This window comes from Somniosus microcephalus, chromosome 21, assembly GCF_052327205.1.
Source record: "Somniosus microcephalus isolate GS21.2 chromosome 21, FLI_Smic_1.0, whole genome shotgun sequence".
Taxonomy (NCBI): Eukaryota; Metazoa; Chordata; class Chondrichthyes; order Squaliformes; family Somniosidae; genus Somniosus; species Somniosus microcephalus.
In genome coordinates, this window is record NC_141007.1 from 65,636,937 (window position 1) to 65,657,531 (window position 20,595).

Consider the following 20,595-nt stretch of genomic DNA (forward strand, 5'->3'; position numbering starts at 1 on the left):
CAGTGAAGGTGTTGACGCTGGTTTGGAGTTCGGCCTCAGAGTGTGCGCAGACACAAGCGTCGTCTGCATACTGTAATTCAATGACAGAGGATGGGACGACCTTGGATCCGGACTGGAGGCGACGGAGGTTGAACAGTTTCCCGTTTGTTCTGCAAATTAGCTCCACTCCAGCGGGGAGCTTACTGAGGGTGAGATGGAGCATTGCAGCAAGGAAGATCGAGAAGAGCGTTGGTGTGATGACACAGCCTTGCTTGACCCCGGCACCTCCGACAGTGCAGCGCGCCCTCAGTACTGCACTGGAGCGTCAGCCTAGATCTTATTGTGCTGTGCTCGAGTCCCTGGAGTGGGACTCTGAACCCACAACTCAAGAGGCATGAGTGCTGCCCACTGAACCACTGGCTGAGACAGGAACATTAACAGAAAGGGAATGGAAAGATATGCTGAAAGGCTGGGGTGAGGTAGACGGAAGGGGAGGAGACTGGCGTGGGACATAAACATCAGCACACTGTTGCTGCCTATTCCACGTGTGTCCAGCCACAGGGTGAGTTGCACATGTGACCATTCAGGCGCCTGGCGGAAGTGAGGCGCGGTCGCGCATGCGTGCAGCCTTCGCCGCCCGTCGTGCCGGGAGGAGCGAGGGAACAATGGCGGCCTCGCGGGAGGGAGAGTGTCAGGGTCACCAGCAGCTGCTCCAGGAGTGGCAGAGGTACACCAAACGCTTTTTTTCTTTAAAAAAACCCCCAAAAATATAAGAAAAAAATCCCGCATAAGATCACACGGCGCCCAAGAAACGGGGATTTACAGGCCCCCCGCCCCCGGAATCACGCGCACCAACTGTTAGCGTCGCGGGGCGCGGGCCTTGGAATCGCACTGCACCCTGGGAGTTGTAGGCAGCGAACTACAACTCCCGCCGTACCGCGCGGCACCAGCCCCTGGACAGGACACACCTGCAGAGTGTTACGTCCAGCACCGCTGGTTGCATCTATAAAGCCAGGAGTGGTGGAAATCTGAAAAAGACGGAGAGGAGGAAGGGGAAGATAAAACTGCAAATGCAGCTGGTTAGCATCTGTTTTTTTAAAACAACAACTTATATATTTATATAGCGCCTTTAACGTAGTAAAATGTCCCAAAGCGCTTCACAGGAAGACAAAACATTTGACACCGAGCCACATAAAGATAAATTAGGGCAGGTGACCAAAAGCTTGGTCAAAGAGGTAGGTTTTAAGGAGCGCCTTGAAGGAGGAAAGAGAGACGGAGAGGTTTAGGCAGGGAATTCCAAAGCTTAGGGCCCAGGCAACAGAAGGCAGAAATTTTCCAGCGTAAAGTTCTGAAAGCCTCAACTGTTAACCTGCAGCTGCTGACCAACCTGCTGTGCGCTTCCAGCATTTTCCGTTTTTGCTTTTGAAAGGGCTGGATTGACGTTTCACGTCGGACCTTTCATGAATTTGCTTGTTCCCGCAACACCTTTTCCTGTACTCACCCATGTGAAAACACACTAGTAAGAATATGGAAATAATGATATTGCAAGAATGTTTTTCTAAAGAATAAAAGTCCCAAACATTTAATTGCCCCACAACATCATTGGGTGACGCGTGTGACTTGTGGCTTAATTCTGCAATTGGCAGAAAAATCAAGAGTCCAAAAATCCATTAAGTATCTTATTTCCCAACTACAATTCAGATTTTTCCTCCTTGTGAGATACACAAATCCATTTAAGTTAACAAAAATATTTTGATTAGGGAATATTGAGCAAAGCTAACAACTAATATATGTGACAGAACATTCTCACATATTTGCTTATATTAAGTTGAATCTACGTAGAGTCAGCTGGCCTGTATTAGAGGTTTGTTTTTTAAACATTTTGAAGAAAGGAAAAAGTCAATTGTGAACCATCACTATTTTCTGAAATGTTCTGATTCTTGTGCTTGTCATAGGAACTGTGCTTGTCAGCCCCTCGAGCCTGTTCTGCCATTCGATGAGATCATGACTGATCTGCGATCTAACTCCAGATATCCGCCTTTGCCTCATATCCTTTACTACCTTTGGTTAACAAATCTATCAATCTCAGATTTAAAATTAACAAATGACCCAGCATCAACTGCCGTTTGCGGAAGAGAGTTCCAAACTTCTACCACCCTTTGTGTGTAGAAGTGTTTCCTAATTTCACTCCTGCAAGTTCTGGCTCTAATTTTTAGACTATGCCCCCCATCCTAGAATCCCCAACCAGCGGAAATAGTTTCTCTCTATCTACCCTCTATCCCCTTAATATCTTGAAAACTTTGATCAAATCACCCCTTAATCTTCTAAATTCCAGTGAATACAACCCTACCTGCAAATAATAGGGTAATAATAGTGGGGGATTTCAACTTCCCCAATATTAACTGGGATAGTCAGAGTGTGAAAGGCTTAGAGGGTGCAGAATTCTTAAAGTGCATCCAGGAGAGCTTTTTGAACCAGCATGTAGAAAGTCCTACAAGAGAGGGGGCGGTACTGGACCTAATTCTAGGGAATGTGGCCGGGCAAGTGGTAGAAGTGTTAGTAGGAGAGCATTTTGGTGACAGTGACCATAATTCGGTGAGATTTAAGGTAGTCGTGGAAAAGGACAAGGATGGACCGGAAATAAAGGTTCTAAATTGGGGGAAGGCCGATTTTAATATGATAAGGCAGGATCTGGCCAATGTGGACTGGGATCAGCTACTTGAAGGAAAATCCACATCGGAGCAATGGGAGTCTTTCAGAAAGGAAATTGAGAGAGTACAATGGCAACATGTTCCCGCAAAGGTCAAGGGCGGGACCAACAAGCCCAGGGAACCTTGGATGTCAAGGGATATATGAGAATGGATTAGGAAAAAAGGGGGGCTTTTGGCAGATACAAAGGACTAAAGACAGAGGAAGCCCTAGAGGAGTATAAAAAGTGCAGGGGGATACTTAAAAAAGAAATTAGGAGAGCGAGGAGGGGCCATGAAATAACACTGGCGAGCAATATAAAGGAAAATCCTAAGGTGTTTTATAAGTATATTAAGGGCAAGAGGATAACTGGGGAAAGAGTAGGGCCCTTTAGGGACCAAAGTGGCAAGCTGTGTGTAGAGCCAGAAGATGTAGGTGGGGTTTTAAATGAATTTTTTGCATCTGTGTTCACTATGGAGAAGGACGATGTGGACATAGAAATCGGGCAGGGGGACTGTGATATACTTGAACATATTAGCATCAAGAGGGAGGAGGTACTAGCGGTTTTAGCAGGCTTAAAAGTGGATAAATCCCCAGGCCCGGACGAGATGTATCCCAGGCTACTATGTGAGGCAAAGGAGGAGATTGCAGGGGCTCTGACACAAATTTTCAGAACCTCTCTGGCCACAGGGGATGTGCCAGAGGACTGGAGAACAGCTAATGTAGTACCATTATTCAAGAAGGGTAGTAGGGAAATTATTGGAAAAAATTCTGAGGGACAGAATTAGTCTCCACTTGGAGAGGCAAGGATTAATTAGGGATAGCCAGCATGGCTTTGTCAAGGGAAGATCATGTCTGACCAATTTGATTGAATTTTTCGAGGGGGTGACTAGGTGTGTGGATGAGGGTAGTGCAGTGGATGTGGTTTACATGGATTTCAGTAAGGCTTTTGATAAAGTCCTGCATAGGAGACTGGTCAGGAAGGTAAGAGCCCATGGGATCCAGGGTGCCTTGGCACATTGGATCCAAAACTGGCTTAGTGGCAGAAGGCAGAGGGTGCTGGTGGAAGATTGTTTTTGTGACTGGAAGCCTGTGTCCAGTGGGGTACCGCAGGGATCGGTGCTGGGTCCCTTGCTGTTTGTGGTCTACATTAATGATTTGGATGTGAATGTAAAAGGTATGATCAGTAAGTTTGCAGATGACACGAAAATTGGTGGGGTGGTAAATAGCGAGGAGGGAAGCCTCAGGCTACAGGACGATATAGATGGGTTGGTCAGATGGGCAGAACAGTGGCAAATGGAATTTAACCCTGAAAAGTGTGAGGTGATGCATTTTGGACGGACTAACAAGGCAAGGGAATACACAATGAATGGTAAGACCCTAGGAAAGACAGAGGATCAGAGGGACCTTGGTGTGCATGTACATAGATCCCTGAAGGCAGCAGAACAGGTGGATAAGGTGGTTAAAAAGGCATATGGGATACTTGCCTTCATTAGCCGAGGCATAGAATATAAGAGCAGGGAGGTTATGATGGAGCTGTACAAAACGCTGGTAAGGCCACAGCTGGAGTACTGTGTGCAGTTCTGGTCGCCACACTATAGGAAGGATGTGATTGCTTTGGAGAGGGTGCAGAGGAGATTTACCAGGATGTTACCTGGGCTGGAGCGCTTCAGCTATGAAGAAAGACTGGGCAGGCTGGGGTTGTTTTCCTTGGAGCAGAGAAGGCTGAGGGGGGACCTGATTGAGGTGTACAAAATTGAGGGGCATAGATAGGGTAGATAGAAAGGAACTTTTCCCCTTAGTAGAGGGGTCAATAACAAGGGGGCATAGATTCAAGGTAAGGGGCAGGCGGTTTAGAGGGGGTTTGAGGAAAAACTTTTTCACCCAGAGGGTGGTTGGAATCTGGAACTCACTGCCTGAAAGGGTGGTAGAGGCAGGAACCCTCACAACATTCAAGAAGCATTTGGATGAGCACTTGAAATGCCATAGCATACAAGGCTACGGACCAAATGCTGGAAAATGGGATTAGATTAGACAGGGCTTGGTGGCCGGCGCGGACACGATGGGCCGAAGGGCCTCTTTCTGTGCTGTATAACTCTGACTAATTTGTGTAATCTATCCTCATAATTTGCCGTTGAAGTCCGGGTATCATTCTAGTAAATTTACGCTGCACTCCCTCCAAGGCCAATATATCCTTCCTAAGGTGTGGTGCCCAGAACTGCCCGCAGTACTCCAGGTGTGGTCTAACCAGGGTTTTGTATAGCTGCAGCATAACTTCTAGCCCCTTGTATTCTAGTCCTCTAGATATAAAGGACTATAGCCCATTAGCCTTTTTGATTTTTTGTACCTGTCCATGACATTTTAATGAACTATGTACCTGGACCCCCCAGTCTCTTTGGACCTCCACTGTTTCTAGGCTTTCATCATTTAGAAAGTACTCTGCTGTATCCTTTTTAGGTCTATAGTGGATGACCTCACACTTGCTTATATTGAAATCCATTTGCCACAATTTTGTCCATTCATTTAATCTATTAATATCGCTTTGTAATATTCTGCTTCCCCTACATTGCTTACAGTGTTGCCTATCTTTGTGTAATCGGCAAACTTGGATTGTGGCTCTCTATCACATCATCTAAGTCATTAATAAATACAGTGAATAGATGAGGCCTCAACACAGATCCCTATGGGACGCCATTAGTCATGTCCTGCCCATTAGAGTACCTGTCCATTATCCCTACTCTCTGCTGCCTGCTGCTCCTGAGTGGCACTCTCATCTTCCAGGATTCTGATTTTCAGAAACATGTGCCTGAAAAAATTCTAAAATATATTAGAATCCTATTCTGTAAAAAAGACTCCTCAGTTCACAGCTACAACAGCACTTTCCTGCTGATGAAGCATATACACTTGCATACATTTAGAGACTTTAGCTCTACCCTTTTCTTGCAACTTCAACCTGCACTTGGACCAGTTGCTCAGCTGGCATCAATGAATGCTACATAGTGCTATCGAGGTTATAGGCCTATGGTAATCCATTGTGTGAGTGAGGGCTGCCGTCCCCAGATGTGATAGAGAGTGGAATGCTTGCATTATTAAAACTTATCACTCTGAATATCTGAGTCTGATTAATAGACCACACATGCAGCAGAAGCCAAGCCCCTCCGCATCGGGGTGTACTGACACGTGGCAGCATTGGTCCACCAATTTTGGCAGGTTTCTGAATCCATCTTGTAATCTTTGATTGAATTTGTTATCATGAACTATTGATGGTTTTGATTTGTTGTTTAAATATTGACCGTGACTTCCTTCTAACAGCCAGCAGAGGGAGCTGAAGCAGCAGATGATTGACCACAACACTGAGGACTGGCAGAGTAATGAGGGCTTTGAAGGGTTAGAGCGTGTCGGAGGTGTGGATTTATCTTTCATCAAGGGAGATGAAGTCAATGCTTGTGCCTCATTAGTGGTTCTCAGTTATCCTGATCTTCAGGTAAATTCAGACACAAAACTTGGAAAGACCGTAGCTGATTTATATACAAAATTTAATAAGCGATGCTCGCCATGTGCAAAGACCAGTCTCATTCACTTTGGTACGGCAACAGCAACTTGCATTTATATAGCACCTTTAATGTAGTAATCATCCTAAGGCACTTCACAGAGGCGAGGCAGATGGTGAGACAGAGTAAAAGATTTAGGGGAACTTGGTAAAGATGAGAAGAAAGATAGTAGTTTTGAGGAGGCTTTTGAAGGTGGGGAGAGAATAGCAAGATGAAGGGGTTTAGGGAGAGACACAGGGTATAGGGCTGAGACAGCTGAAAGCTCTGCCACTGTTCGTGGAGTAGTAGGAAGGGCGGTATGTACAGGAAACCAGTCGGAAGAACAATGGCCACGAGCTGAAAAAGAGGGCTAGACCCATTTCAATGCACCTCACTCTTAATGAAAGGAAATGTAGCATTTTATATTTAAAGAGCTTTGCATTCTGCCTCTGATAATCAGACACACTTTTAACCACATATTTTTGTGTATAATACTGTAGTACCTATAGCAGTCCCCATATTTTCAGTGCCCACCGTACTGGTCTGGTACCACTATGTTGACAACCCATATGGAAGTGTGCAAAATTAGAAGACCATGTTAGTGGGGCAGTAGTTTTACCAATGAGTGCGAGCTGTAATCATAAGCCATGCAGTCCTTGCACATCCAGTATTGACAGATGTAATATGTGAAGACATAACAAGTCTCACTGATTTTTAACAAATAACAGTGTTTGGTGCTGTTCTCATTAAAACATATCCCAAATCTTACAGATTTCTTAACATATACGAATGACACTATTTTGGTGCTTGGAAGTTCATCTTTGTGCTCTAAAACTGTGAAAACATGCCGTACAATTTAGAATCTTCGCAGCCAAAATTAAAGCATTTAAAGGAGGATTTGGGCAACCATGCTCAGTAATTTTCTTAAAATTTATTTTTGGAAATTGTGCTACGTCCCGCGCTGTTAATCTGGTGCATCTACCTGTCACTGAGATCTGTGACATTTTATTTATTTTGTTATCCAATCACCCAGATCTGTACTGTATAAGCAAATTAGCTGTATCAGTTGTACCCGTCGAGTTGAAAGCCTTCAGTATGAGGGCAAGTGGGGCTTGTTAGTAGCATGGGCATTTGCTTCACAGTTAACAAGGCGATGAATGTTTTATGTTTGGTTGGACCACAAGATGAAGTATTTACAACAATATTTTACCTCAGTGGAGATTGGAATCAACTTTTGTCAGGCACAGTTCCAACTAAACAATCACAAAGCTGTTTTAGTTCAGTCGTGCAGAAGGCATCATCTCATAATGCCCTGGCCGATGTTCTGTAGTAGGCTGCATGGAGGAGAGCTATACTGTACATAAACTGTATGTGGGAAAATTAAAGAAACTATTTTTTCTCAATGACGTAGCTCATGAATTGTTCTTACAGCTGTGTAACAGTACACAAATAGTCTGCTACAGCAGCAATCTATTACCCAAAGATTACATAAATGATCAAAAGATTATTTTATTCCTAAGTGTCAGCCGTGGCTCACTGTGTGGCACTCTTGTCTGAGTCAGAAGGTTGTGGGTTCAAGTCCCACTCCAGAGACTTGTGCACAAAAATTTAGGCTGACTCTCCAGTGCAGTACTGAGGGAGTGCTGCACTGTTGGAGGTGCAGTCTTTCGGATGAGACATTTAAACCGAGGCCACATCTGCCCCCTCAGGCGGATGTAAAAGATCCCACGGCACTATTTCGAAGAAGAGCAGGGGAGTTATCCCCAGTGTCCTGGCCAATATTTATCTCTCAATCAACATTACTAAAAAAAAAATGGGCGATTGCTGTTTGTGGGAGCTTGCTGTGCACAAATTGGCTGCTGTGTTTCCTACATTACAACAGTGACTACACTTCAAAAAAAGTATTTCATTGGCTGTAAAGCGTTTTGGGATGTCCGGTGGTCTTGAAATAAACGCAAGTCTTTCTTTTCTTTCCTAAAGAACAGTTTAGCAGCTGTAGCTTAAAGAACGTGGTAGGGCTGACAGCTTCAGGGAGATGTTAGGTGTGAGATTAATGATCAGGGAGAAAGAAGCCCACGTGAATGGGTCACATTTTTAATACAAACGGAGGCCGCCTCACTCCATTTTGGACAGATGTTTCTAACATCAACTATTTTGCCGATTGGCTTCGTTTGCTGAGGACTATGATGAAAAATATTTACTCACAGGTGACAGCTCTTAAACCCGTGTTTAGCGTTTCCAGTTCAAGGGCATACAGCGGTCATGTTAACTTGCCCTTTGTCAGTCAGTACCAGAAAATGTTACGGCAATAAGTCAATTAAACAGGATCACGGACAAGCTAACAGAATTGGACCACATGTTGCTGTTTTGCTATGATTTCTGTGATATTACATGGGAGGAGTTCACTCAGACTATATGCAAGTGATTCAGGAATAGTAGGAAAGGTAGATGGTGAAAAATACAATTAGCTTACTATAAACCAGGTTAAAAAAAATGCATATACAGTTATAAGCAAATTGTTATAAATAAATGTGATGTTTCATAGGAAAGAAAATAATTTCAACGATTGAGATGCAAACAGACCATGCAATAAAATGGCTTGCTAATAATTAAGAGTTACTGTAATTACAGTATATGCATATATCAATATTGTTCAAATATCAAGAAAAGTATGTGTACCATTTCTTAGAGACCAGTGGTGTCAGCACTTGCAACTGGTGCTGACATCAGTGGACTCACATTGCAGTAACATAAAACATTTACATTTACCTTTGTTTCTTGTTGTACTTTTAAATCTCCAGTTTCATCTTAGTCAGCAGCAGACAGTGCCAAACGTAGAAATGTTGAGCAATTCATATTTTCAGTGTTTTTTTTACTGATTTCCATAGAAACTATTGGCTTCAATTTCATAGCCACTGGTTCAGATGCAGTAATTACAAAATAAACACTCATTTTTTATTTGTAAATATTTCAGTTAACAAATTATATGTTTTTTTCCTATTTCATTCCAACCAGTGGTAAAATTCAGAGCAGATTCTAAGCAAGCTTTTACTAAATATTTCTGCCACTCCTATGGCAAGGTAATTACTTTGGAATGTTTTATTACTATTAATTAATGATAAACTCAAAAACAGAAAAAACATTTAACATTTACAAAGAGAAAAGACAGGCTGTGATGTTTCAGTTGAAGGTTTCATACCCAAATGTGATAACCCGTCTTTTCTCTTTACAGTGTCTGACTGACCTGCTGCATATTTACAGCTTTTTCTGCTTTTATTTCAAATTCAGTAATATGATAGAATTCTTCATTAAGATGGAGAGTGAAGTAGTTGACTCGGAGACTAGGGTCCTGAATTTAAATAAAGGAAACTACGATGGTATGAGGCGCGAGTTGGCTAGGATGGATTGGGGAACGTTACTTAAAGGGTTGACGGTGGATAGGCAATGGCAAACATTTAAAGATCGCATGGATGAACTACAGAATTTGTTCATCCCTGTTTGGCAAAATAATAAAACAAAAAAGGTGACTCAACCGTGGCTAACAAGGGAAATTAGGGATAGCATAAGATCCAAGGAGAGGACATATAAATTGGCCAGAAAAAGCAGTAAACCTGAGGATTGGGAGCAGTTTAGGATTCAGCAAAGGAGGACAAAAGGATTAATTAAGAGGGGGAAAATACAATATGAGAGTAAGCTTTCAGGGAACATAAAAACTGACTGTAAAAGCTTCTATAGATATGTGAAGAGAAAAAGATTGGTGAAGTCAAGCGTAGGTCCCTTGCAGTCAGAATCAGGGGAATTTATAATGGGGAACAAAGAAATGGCAGACCAATTAAATACATACTTTGGTTCTGTCTTCACAAAGGAGGACACAAATAACCTCCCAGAGATGTCGGGGAACATAGGGTCTAATGAGAGGAAGGAATTGAATGAAATCAGTATTTGTAGGGAAATGGTGTTAGGGAAATTGACGTCACTGAAGGCCGATAAATCCCCAGGGCCTGATAATCTACATCCTAGGGTACTTAAGGAAGTGGCCCTAGAAATAGTAGATGCATTGCTGGTCATCTTCCAAAATTCTATAGACTCTGGAATAGTTCCCATGGATTGGAGGGTAGCTATTTAACCCCGCTATTTAAAAAAGGTGGTAGAGAGAAAACGGGGAATTATAGACCGGTAAGCCTGACATCGGTAGTGGGGAAAATGCTAGAGTCCATTATAAAAGATGTAATAGCTGAGCACTTGGAAAACAGTGACAGGATCGGACAAAGTCAACATGGATTTACAAAAGGTAAATCATGCTTGACTAATCCTCTGGAATTTTTTGAGGATGTAACTGGTAGAATAGATAAGGGAGAACCAGTGGATGTGGTGTATTTGGACTTTCAGAAGGCTTTTGATAAGGTCCCACATAGATTGGCGTGCAAAGTTAAAGCACATCGGATTGGGGGTAAGCTACTGACTTGGATAGAGAACTGGTTGGCAGACAGGAAGCAAAGAGTTGGAATAAACGGGTCTTTTTCCGAGTGGCAGGCAGTGACTAGTGGGGTACCGCAGGGATCGGTGCTAGGACCCCAGCTATTCACAATATATATTAATGATCTAGACGAGGGAACTAGATGTAATAGCTCCAAGTTTGCAGATGACACAAAGCTGGGTGGGCGTGTGTGCTGTGAGGAGGATGCCGAGAAACTCCAGTATGATTTGGACAGGTTGGGTGATTGGGCAGATGCATGGCAGATGCAGTATAATGTGGATAAATGTGAGGTTATCCACTTTGTTGGCAAAAACAGGAAGACAGATTATTATCTGAACGGCAATAGATTGGGAGAAGGGGAAGTGCAGCGAGACCTGGGTGTCCTTGTGCACCAGTCGCTGAAGGTAAGCATGCAGATGCAGCAGGCGGTTAAGAAGGCAAATGGTATGTTGGCCTTCATAGCGAGAGGATTTGAGTACAGGAGCAAGGATGTCTTGCTGCAGTTGTACAGGGCCTTGGTGAGACCACACCTTGTGTAGTGTGTGCAGTTTTGGTCGTCTTATCTGAGGAAGGATGTTCTTGCCATGGAGGGAGTGCAGCGAAGCTTCACCAGACTGATACCTGGGATGGCAGGAATGACGTATGAAGAGAGATTGGGTCGATTAGGCTTATATTCGCTAGAGTTTAGAAGAATGAGAGGGGATCTCATTGAAACTTATAAAATTCTAACAGGACTGGACAGACTAGATTCAGGAAGGATGTTCCCGATGGTCGGGGAGTCCAGAAGCAGGGGTCACAGTCTAAGGATAAGGGGTAAGTCATTTAGGACTGAGATAAGGTGGAATTTCTTCACCCAGAGAGTGGTGAACCTGTGGAGTTCTCTACCACAGAAGGCAGTTGAGGCCAACTTATTAAATATATTCAAGAAGGAGTTAGATATATTTCTTAAGGCTAAAGGGATCAAGGGATATGGGGAGAAAGCAGGGACAGGGTACTGAATTTGGATGATCAGCCATGATCGCATTGAATGGCGGAGCAGGCTCGAGGGGCTGAATGGCCTACTCCTGCTCCTATCTTCTATGTTTCTAGCACTTGCTGTTTCCCTTTTTATTATGACAAGCCCTTTGGCATGGATTTTAAAGATGATATGAAACCAGAAGGGAAAAAAAATGTTTTTCTTTTACACCGTCACTGCCCTACAGTGCTAAAAGGTGCCAGCATCCTGTGGGAATGAAACATTGAAACTCCTGCATGAGATGCCATACCCAAAACAACTAGAATGCATCATATATACGTACATCGTACCCTACGTAGCATTACAGACAGAAGAGAATGTGCAGCTCTGCTCTCATACAGAGCTGGTGCTTGGCACAGAGAAGAGAATTCATTTTTAAATGAAAAATAATAAAACAAGAAAATATCTGTATTTTGAAAGCTGCAAATAACCTTAGGTACTAACAGGGTTGGTCACCATCTGCTGCATATAGGTCCTCCAATCTTCAATAGGCTTTATGCCTTCAGTGTTTTAAAACTGTCTGTGTAAGACTAATACTCCAATATATGCATTGTGAAATAAAACGCAGCAAGAGTCACATCTGTTCATAAATTCAATTCTCATTGCTATTTACTTTGCTCAGGTTGTTTATGAGGAATACCAGATGGTTTGTCTGAATGCCCCTTATATCCCAGGATTTCTGGCATTCCGGGAGACACCCTTCCTGGAAGAAGCTGTGAGAAGACTGCAGCACAAGGACCCCAGTCTTCTCCCTCAGGTAAAAATATGAGAGTGTCCTTGCAAACGTGTGAATATGCTTGATTAAATTGTCTGGAGTCGATCTCATTAGCACAATATCTTCATTTCCAGGATAGTGAAGCTGTATAATGTCATTTTTAAAACGACTGGTGTATTCAATGCTTTGTAAAGCAGCAACCACAATCAAGAGAGAATTTTCAAAATGATAAAACCAACTAACTTTAGTTAATTTTACTTTAAATGACCCATAAGTCCGTAAGCATTTGGAATAGCTACTAACCCTTCTTTTCTGAATGCAGTTCAAAATGTTAAATTTGAAGCTATTCAGGAAATTGTCATTTTCACTGTCAATTTCATGTATCCATTAATTCTAAATCATCCTTTCAAAAATCAAAATTACATCACCGCTTACTTAATATTTAAGAGTTAAATTTTGAGAATTCCTAACAAGCCCAAACTCTCAAGAGTGTGTCATCTGTTGCAAACTGTATTTTAGTGGCATGGTTTTTTTTCAGTGTCCTCTATATCAATAGTACCTGGCTAATTTTTTAATAGAATTTTTTTTGCAGTTAGGGCACACATAGTGGCCATGATTTCGCCAGCAGAGGCGGGATCCTGGCAGGAGAGGTGGTTGGCGGGTCCCGCTCCCGGCTCCAGCCCGCGCTCTCCAAGTGACTTTACGTAGATTGGGCTTGTTAAGCCCGCCCTGCGCATTTCCCAGCCAATTAAACAGAAGCGGGTCTGGTGACGTCATTTGATGACGTGTCATCAGCCGGTTTCCTTAAAGGGACCATGCCCACATTCATTTTGACAGTTGTGCTGTCAGTGTTCTGCAGCATCGAGGTGCTGCAAACACTGACAAGCACTGCACAAAGGGGCACGGCTGCACTGAGGCTCTCGCATGACTCCCTACATATGCTTATGGAGGGAGTCACAGCACGCAGGGAGGTTCTCTTCTCTTCCCATGGGCAGAGGAGACCTCCCCAGGACACCAACGCAGCCTGGTTGCACATTGCACAGGAGGACACAGGCAGGGATGTCATCAGGAGGACCAGGCTGCAGTGGCACAAGCCTTTCAATAATCTGAGCAGATCACAAAACGTCACTGCCAAGCCACACTCAACCTCATCCTGCTGTGCCACTCATCACATCCCCCTCACTCTGCCTTCCCTACCCGACTCCTGCACATCTTTACTCACACCAACTTACCTTGCACCTCCACCCATCCCTTTCTAGCTACGTTATCACTTCCGCATCTCATTAGCCACCCCTCACACTCACCCTCATCCTACTGCAAGCATACCAACTAACAACACACAAGGGTAGGCACACGGGTGGTTTAGCCAAAGTTAACGTGAAATTTCTGTTAATGTCCTGTCAAACATTGAAATCTATATTTTCAACACTTTACCTTATTGGACAGATCTGTGCTCACCTTTAGAAGTGTCTTTGTGAATTCCAGTGAATGTTGAGACATAACTCTTCCCCCCCCCCCCCGCAATTGTGATTAGTGTGAAAGGAATGGCTTGGACATTATAGGGATGCTTTATGGTGCTGGTGTGGGGTGGTGTCAACCTGGCACATCATGTGGCAGCCAGGGTGTACAGCGTCAAGTGAAGTAAATCTGGCCATGGTGAGGCCATTGCTGACCTCCCAGGCAGCAGTGTTGTTGGGTGCTGATGCCCTGTGTCCTGTGCAGCATCAGGTGATTGCAGAGAAAGTTGGTATTGTTGTTGGTGTGCCTGGTGATGGGGCTGATCGTGGAGGGATTCAGAGGACCAAGGTGAGATTTTTTCAAGGGCACCGATGTTGCTGGAATAGATGGCAGCTGAGGTTGAGATGACAGAAGCGATCTGTCAATGGTGAGAGAGCTTGCTCCAAGGAGGTGACAGTGGATAGAGAGTTTACTCCAAACACTTCCAAACTGCATAAAGCTCAAAAGTGTCTTCCAAGTCCGACATTGGAAAATAAACAGCTGTCAATTGGTAGCTCTCATACCACTTTTGCCGCTGTCACCTATTCACAGCAATGGGGAGACATAGAGAACCCAACCTCCTTACCTGACGTGATCTCCGAATGACGTGAACCCTGTTAAAAATGTGGGAAAATAGAAAAAGGCTGACAAAATAGTAGTTAACAAGCATTTAACAATCATTTAAGTATCTTAAATGCCTCCCCCGCCGCTTGGTGTCGGGTTTGTTCTGAAATCGCAGACCTGACACTTTGGAAACTTACATGGAGGCGGGTTCGGAGCGGGTTCCCAACCCGCTGTCAATCATTTTGATTTTGCCAGTGGACCCGCCTCCAAACCCGCACTCTGAGCGCCGGCAAAATCACGGCCAGTGAGTCCTCCCGAGTCCTCACTGATAATGGGCTCGAGTGCTTTACCTCACTGACTGGATATTGACTCAGAGCCAACAAATTAAATCAGAATCCTTTTAAATGAACACAACAGTTACATGCAAGCAAACTAACAAAAAGTGTCCGGTGAAGCTCTGATAATATCGATCAACTTTTACCACAGAAAAACGTTGGTAGGTAGAAAATAATGGAAAATGAATTCAAAGACAGTAATATAATTGAAGGGTTAACATAATGTGATAAAATACAGGAAGAAAGTTTGAATGGTTTATGAATGTCATTTGAACCTTGATATTAGATTAGTGCCTTAAAGTCACCTCGATGTATGTGTCATTATTTATAACAAATGTAGAAGATAGTGACTTTTTTTTGGTTTAAATTCATTTTCTTGGTGATGTGGAGCCGTCCAGCAGTCTATTTGTTTGATGTGGATGTTTTATGATGCTTTTTGAAGATGAAAATAATGATATGTGACAAAAGGCTATTATTGATTGCATGACATAGGACCTGAAGGTGTACTGGATCCTGTGAGGAGGCCTACAGTATTACCTCATTATTTTTTAATAGTATATATCGCAGGAAAAATCATTTCATTATGTATATTACAATACAGTGTTACGAGGCATAAAGGTTTCATTTGTGATCAAATTATAACAAAAATAATAGGAACATTCACAGACACGATGGGCCGAATGACCTCCTTCTGTGCTGTAAACTTCTACAATTCTATGATTCTTTAAAAGAAAAATTGATCCAAAGAGAGAAATGAACTGTTTAAAAAGAACTAAAATGTGCAACATAAATTCTGCTTAAACTTATTGAAGCTCACAGGTCTGAAGTATATTTTTTAAATAATTTTGTTTCAATCTGCAAACTTATCTCTAGTAGACTTTTTACGGCTGTTAATGTAAAATTGCAGCAGTGCCCTGTCAATCTATTTAATTAACATTATTTATTAATATTCCAGGTTATTTTTGCAGATGGAAATGGAATTTTGCACCACCGAGGTAACCAGTCCACTTTTTGCGAATATGTATTAGTTATTTACACATCATTATATTGCAGTGTCACCTGTATGTTCATCCATCTGAACGTTAACCTTACCACTTTAATGATTCAATAATTATCCAAATTTTAAACAATTTCATCACTAAAATTCTTCTCACACAGACAGTGGCTTTCTTTTAAAAATGAACATGTTAGAGCCCGTGTGAATGTTTCATTCACATATTTGTAAAATATGAGGTGTTATCCCATTAATTTAAAAATAATGGCATTTTTGCCAATCTTGCCAATATGTTTCCATTAGCCTCTGCATGCTGAAACTCATCAAACTGTTTCAGTGCCTTTAATCAGTCCTTTTTTAAAAAAACAGTAAATAGCACATCTCTCACGATGTTGCTCACTGATACTCTGGAGCCAGAAGCCCAGTTTCTGTTGTTAGCAGCAGTCCTCTTCTGAGATCCCAGAATTCCCATTCCTGCTTTGAAGCAGCAGCCCCATGTGGCGTTAACTCCGATACAGACAATGCTTCCTTGACTGGTTCTGAGCCCAGGACGGGGAGGGAGGCAGAAAGTGGGAGCAGTCAACATTTGTGGAGCAGAGACTGACCTCACTTCCAGGCTAATCTCTCAGGAGCCAGCTTGTGTAGTTCCACTTCCAGATAGAGCACCAAGGATTGTGCATTGAATTAGCATGCTGGGACTTGTAGTCCCACCTCGTTAAGGATTTACAGGAGTGAACTGTTGAGTTACAAATGATAGAGCTGATCCCTAACGCTCAAATTGGAGATCAGTGGGAGTTGGGGCTGATGGGTAGTGACTATGGGAGGCTTGGAATGAGACTTAATGTGACTTTTATAGTTATATCGTGAGGCGGATGAGAAAGTGTCAGTGCAATTTTTTTCCCTGGAATGTGAATAGGTAGATTTTTGGTTGGAATGTGATTGGAGAGAAAATTGAAAGGTTTTACACAAAGGGTCGGATATTCCGATCCCTACGGGTGTGTATGCGCTGTGTACTCACCCGTAGGGACATCGGAAATGCCGGTTTTAGGCATGCACAGCGCATGCGCTGGAAACCTGCATTTCTGATTTGTCAAGAAAGCTCTTGACAGATCCTCTGGCTGCATGGGAGAAGGGCCTCTGTGGGCGGAGCGTTCCGCCCGCCGAAAACACTGACAATTCTTGCGCCTGGTAAAAGCAGACGTAAGGCCTGCTTTTATCAGGAAAAGAGTTGAGAAAAGTTTTTTTTTTTAATTTCCACTGATTTAGGGGGTGGGGGGGGTGGAGTGGGGGGCGGGGGGGGGGAGAAAAGAATATCGGACGGGCTGCGGTTCGGGTCGGGTGGGGGGGGGAGAAAAGAATATCGGACGGGCCGCTGTATTGTTGTGTTCACTCTCCCGATACCTCCTTCACACTGCCCGGCTCGGCCTGCAATCTCCTACCCAGGAGGGAACTCTGCTCAGCGTAAGTCGTGCGCCACTCTGGTCATGTCGTGCGCACGACTTACGCTGAACGAAAAAACTTTCGGTTTTTTAGAGGTTTTCGGAAGTTTGGATAAAGGATAGTCTACCTGTACTTTTTTTTTTTTTAAAAGGTGTGTTTATTTTTAGCCCTGTAAAAAACTTAATTTTTTTGAAAAAGTTAAAGTTTTGTTTAAAATAGTTAATTTAATGTACTTTCAAGTCATTTTAAAAATGTGATTTAAAAAAAAAATGTATTTAAAGTTTTACTATGTTTTGGGGGTGATCTCCATTCATATATTTGACAGGACTTCCTGTCAAATGTATGAAGGGAGATTCCCTTCTTTGATTGGCTCCCCATGGCCCACGTGATCCCAGGGACGCTGCGAACTACTTGCGCCTCTGGGATACGTGGGCCCTGCGCACCGGCAGTTTGGAGAGGCCCAGCATCGGAACTGTGCGCCTCCCGGGAGCCCTCAGGTAAGGGCGCAGATTTTTCCAGATCACAGGTCTCCGTCCACGGGAGGCCTACGCTCGGAAAATACGGGCCAATAAGATTGGTGAACAGCAAAGTAGAAGATAACCAATGAACAATGAGAAAAACATTGCGAGCGAGGATGAAGAAAATTGATAAATGTTGAAAGAAGAAAAGTGCTAGCCACTCATGACAGAAACCACAATTTTGGGTGGTGGGTCTCCACAGAATTGATAAAATTGACCTTTTTTAAAAAAAGGTTAAAGACAGTTTTTGAAGGGGTATTTTTTGCAATATATAAAATGAGAGAGTTCTTTGAAATAAAAAGCAACACCCCTGGATTTTCCTTCTGTACAGATCTGTAATTGCAAAAATCAGAATTCTTCTCCGTTTCTTATAAGAATGCGAGTTTGGTTGCGAGCAGAAGGCCACAGTGACTTACCCTCCTGTCATATGCTTACAGCCACAGTGACTCCATTTACACACATAAAGCCAGTTGACTCACCCTCTGTTTGCTGTTACTGTACACCCCGTGAGAGCCATCTGATCGTTTTTGTCAAGACTTACAGTGACATAACTTTGCTGGCCTGATTTGTAATCATATTTGTAATTTACAAACACATGGTAGATGCAATTTAACGCAGAGAAGGGTGAAGTGGTGCAATTTGGTGGGAAGAATAAGGAGACAATGGTACAATGTTAAAAGGGGTGTAGAAACAGAGAGACCTGGGGATGTTCGTACACAAATCTTTAAAGGTGGCACGACAAGTTGAGAAGGCTGTTAAAAAAACATACGGAATCCTGGACCTTATAAACAGAGGGATAGAGTACAAAAGCCAGGAAGTTATGCCAAACCTTTATAAAACACTGGTTAGGCCCCAGCTGGAATATTTTGTCCAATTCTAGGAAGGATGTCAAGGTCTTAGGGTGCAGAGGAGATTTACTAGAATGGTACCAGGCAGGTTGGACTTCGGTTATGTGGAGAGACGAGAGAGGCTGGGATTTTTCTCCCTACAGCAGAGAAGGTTAAGGGGAGGATTAGTAGAGGTGGTCAAAACCATGAAGGTTTTTGATAGAGTAAATCATGAGAAATGGTTTCCAGTGGCAGAAGGGTCGGTAACCAGCGGACACAGATTTAAGGTAATTGGCAAAAGAACCAGAGGCGACATGAGGAGATTTCTTTTACGCAGCGAGTTATGATCTAGACTGCACTGCCTGAAAGGAAGCAGGTTCAATAATAACTTTCAAAAGGGAATTGGATAAATACTTGAAGGGGAAAAAATTGTCAGGACTATGGGAAAGGGTAGGGGAATGAGACTAATTGTATAGCTCTTTCAAAGAACCATCTGAGGCACGATGAGCCTGATGGCCTCCTTCTGTGCTGTATCGTCCTATGATAATCAGTAGCTTATGCTATGTCTTGGCATTTTTAAGGTGTAATGCACAAATAAAAGGGGTAGGGCTTAGTTACTCACAGACAGTATTCTACAAAACTATAAGATTATATAAGTGTTATTTATTATCTTTTTGTTATTTTTGGACAACAGAATTCGGTGTGGCCTGCCACTTAGGTGTCCTCACAGACTTGCCCTGTGTTGGGGTTGCCAAGAACCTTCTGCATGTGGATGGTCTGGAAGAAAAGAATCTGCTGAAGGAAAAGGTGAGGAAGAACAATCCACCGTGCACCTTGGAGTTTAGCTATATTGAAATGTTACAGGCATCAGCGTGTTACAGCCCTGAAGTTAGATACTCTGAAACCATCCACACAGGAATTTCAATTTGAATTCAATCTGACTCGCATTTTTTATAGTTACAAAAGCAATGCAGAAGGAAATAGTTCCTTGAAAAGAGTGACAGCATTGATACCCATAAGGAACAATAAATTCCAATACTGAAGGAAGGATTTCAGCACCAACATTAATAATATAATCACACTGCAGTTTTGCAGTTTATTCTGAGAATATAATCAATGAAGAAATCTTCTAACATTCTTTATACCACGCCTGTGGTCTGCAAACTGCAGTAATAAATGTCATATTTCTCCACAGATGAGGTCCAAATTACTCAGCTGCAGGGACTGAGGCTACCATTTCCTCAGTTCCCATAGTTAAATACCATTTTGTTTCAAAATTTAGCATTGGCTGCTGTACACAAATAAAGCTTGCCCTTTTCCTACATCAGGCTATAAGTGAGTCACCGGTCGGTGCCTTATCTCCCAATAGTGCCCAAAGGTAAATTGGAACATTTGTTTTAAACTAAAAATTCATATTAGCTCCTGGTCCACTGTTAAATCAGATCTATTTGGAACTGTATGGTTGGATGTTGCAGCAGATTAACTCACTGTCCTTTTACCTGCTGGATCCAAGTTCAAATCCAGTCCAGACTGATGAGCGAGTTGCCTCTCTCAACAAGTTGCAGTGATCCTATGTGAAATGAATTTGGGCAGTTTCAAATGTTCAAAATTGGCAGGATCGCTCACAGAGACAATGGGCCACAATGGCAATTGAACATTCTGCTGCAGCAGGTTGGGACCGAGTTAGGATTGGCCTATTAAAGGAACTCTGCTCTGCGTCTGTTAGGTAATAAACACTTGATGAGATCTAATCGGTCACTTGAAGTGACAGCTGAAAACCAGAAGGAAATCTAGAATATTATACAGGAGAATATCTGCACAGTAAGAACTTAAAAATTATTAGCATTGTGGTTGCTACATCAGCTTGTCTTAGCAGGAGGAATATGCACAATAAAGCAGGAATGGTTTGGGTGTCATTAGAAAGTAACTATGGGCTGAATTTTCACTTTCACTGCCAATGAAAATGAAAATTGGGCGTTGTGTGTAATGGGCGGCTGATACGCTGACACCTGTTTT

The 20,595-nt window shown here is 42.9% G+C and overlaps 1 protein-coding gene across 7 annotated transcripts in view; it reads left to right on the plus strand.

The window, feature by feature from the left end:
• Positions 1–536: 536 nt before the first annotated feature.
• The window catches only part of LOC147102895 (endonuclease V-like), a 305,524-nt gene continuing 285,465 nt past the window's right edge, over positions 537–20,595 (plus strand). For 6 of the 7 annotated variants that reach the window (XR_015073151.1, XM_085963804.1, XM_085963801.1 and 3 more), the window contains exons 1-5: positions 537–706; positions 5,980–6,151; positions 12,312–12,446; positions 15,756–15,795; positions 19,274–19,386. Coding sequence is in view for 6 of the 7 variants with exons in the window: in XM_085963804.1 (XP_085819930.1) it covers positions 597–706; positions 5,980–6,151; positions 12,312–12,446; positions 15,756–15,795; positions 19,274–19,386 (570 nt within the window). In the remaining variant the exon portion in view is untranslated. Of the gene's footprint in view, positions 707–942; positions 1,059–5,979; positions 6,152–12,311; positions 12,447–15,755; positions 15,796–19,273; positions 19,387–20,595 lie in introns of those variants that run through there. The other variant, XM_085963807.1, reaches the window with a different exon arrangement.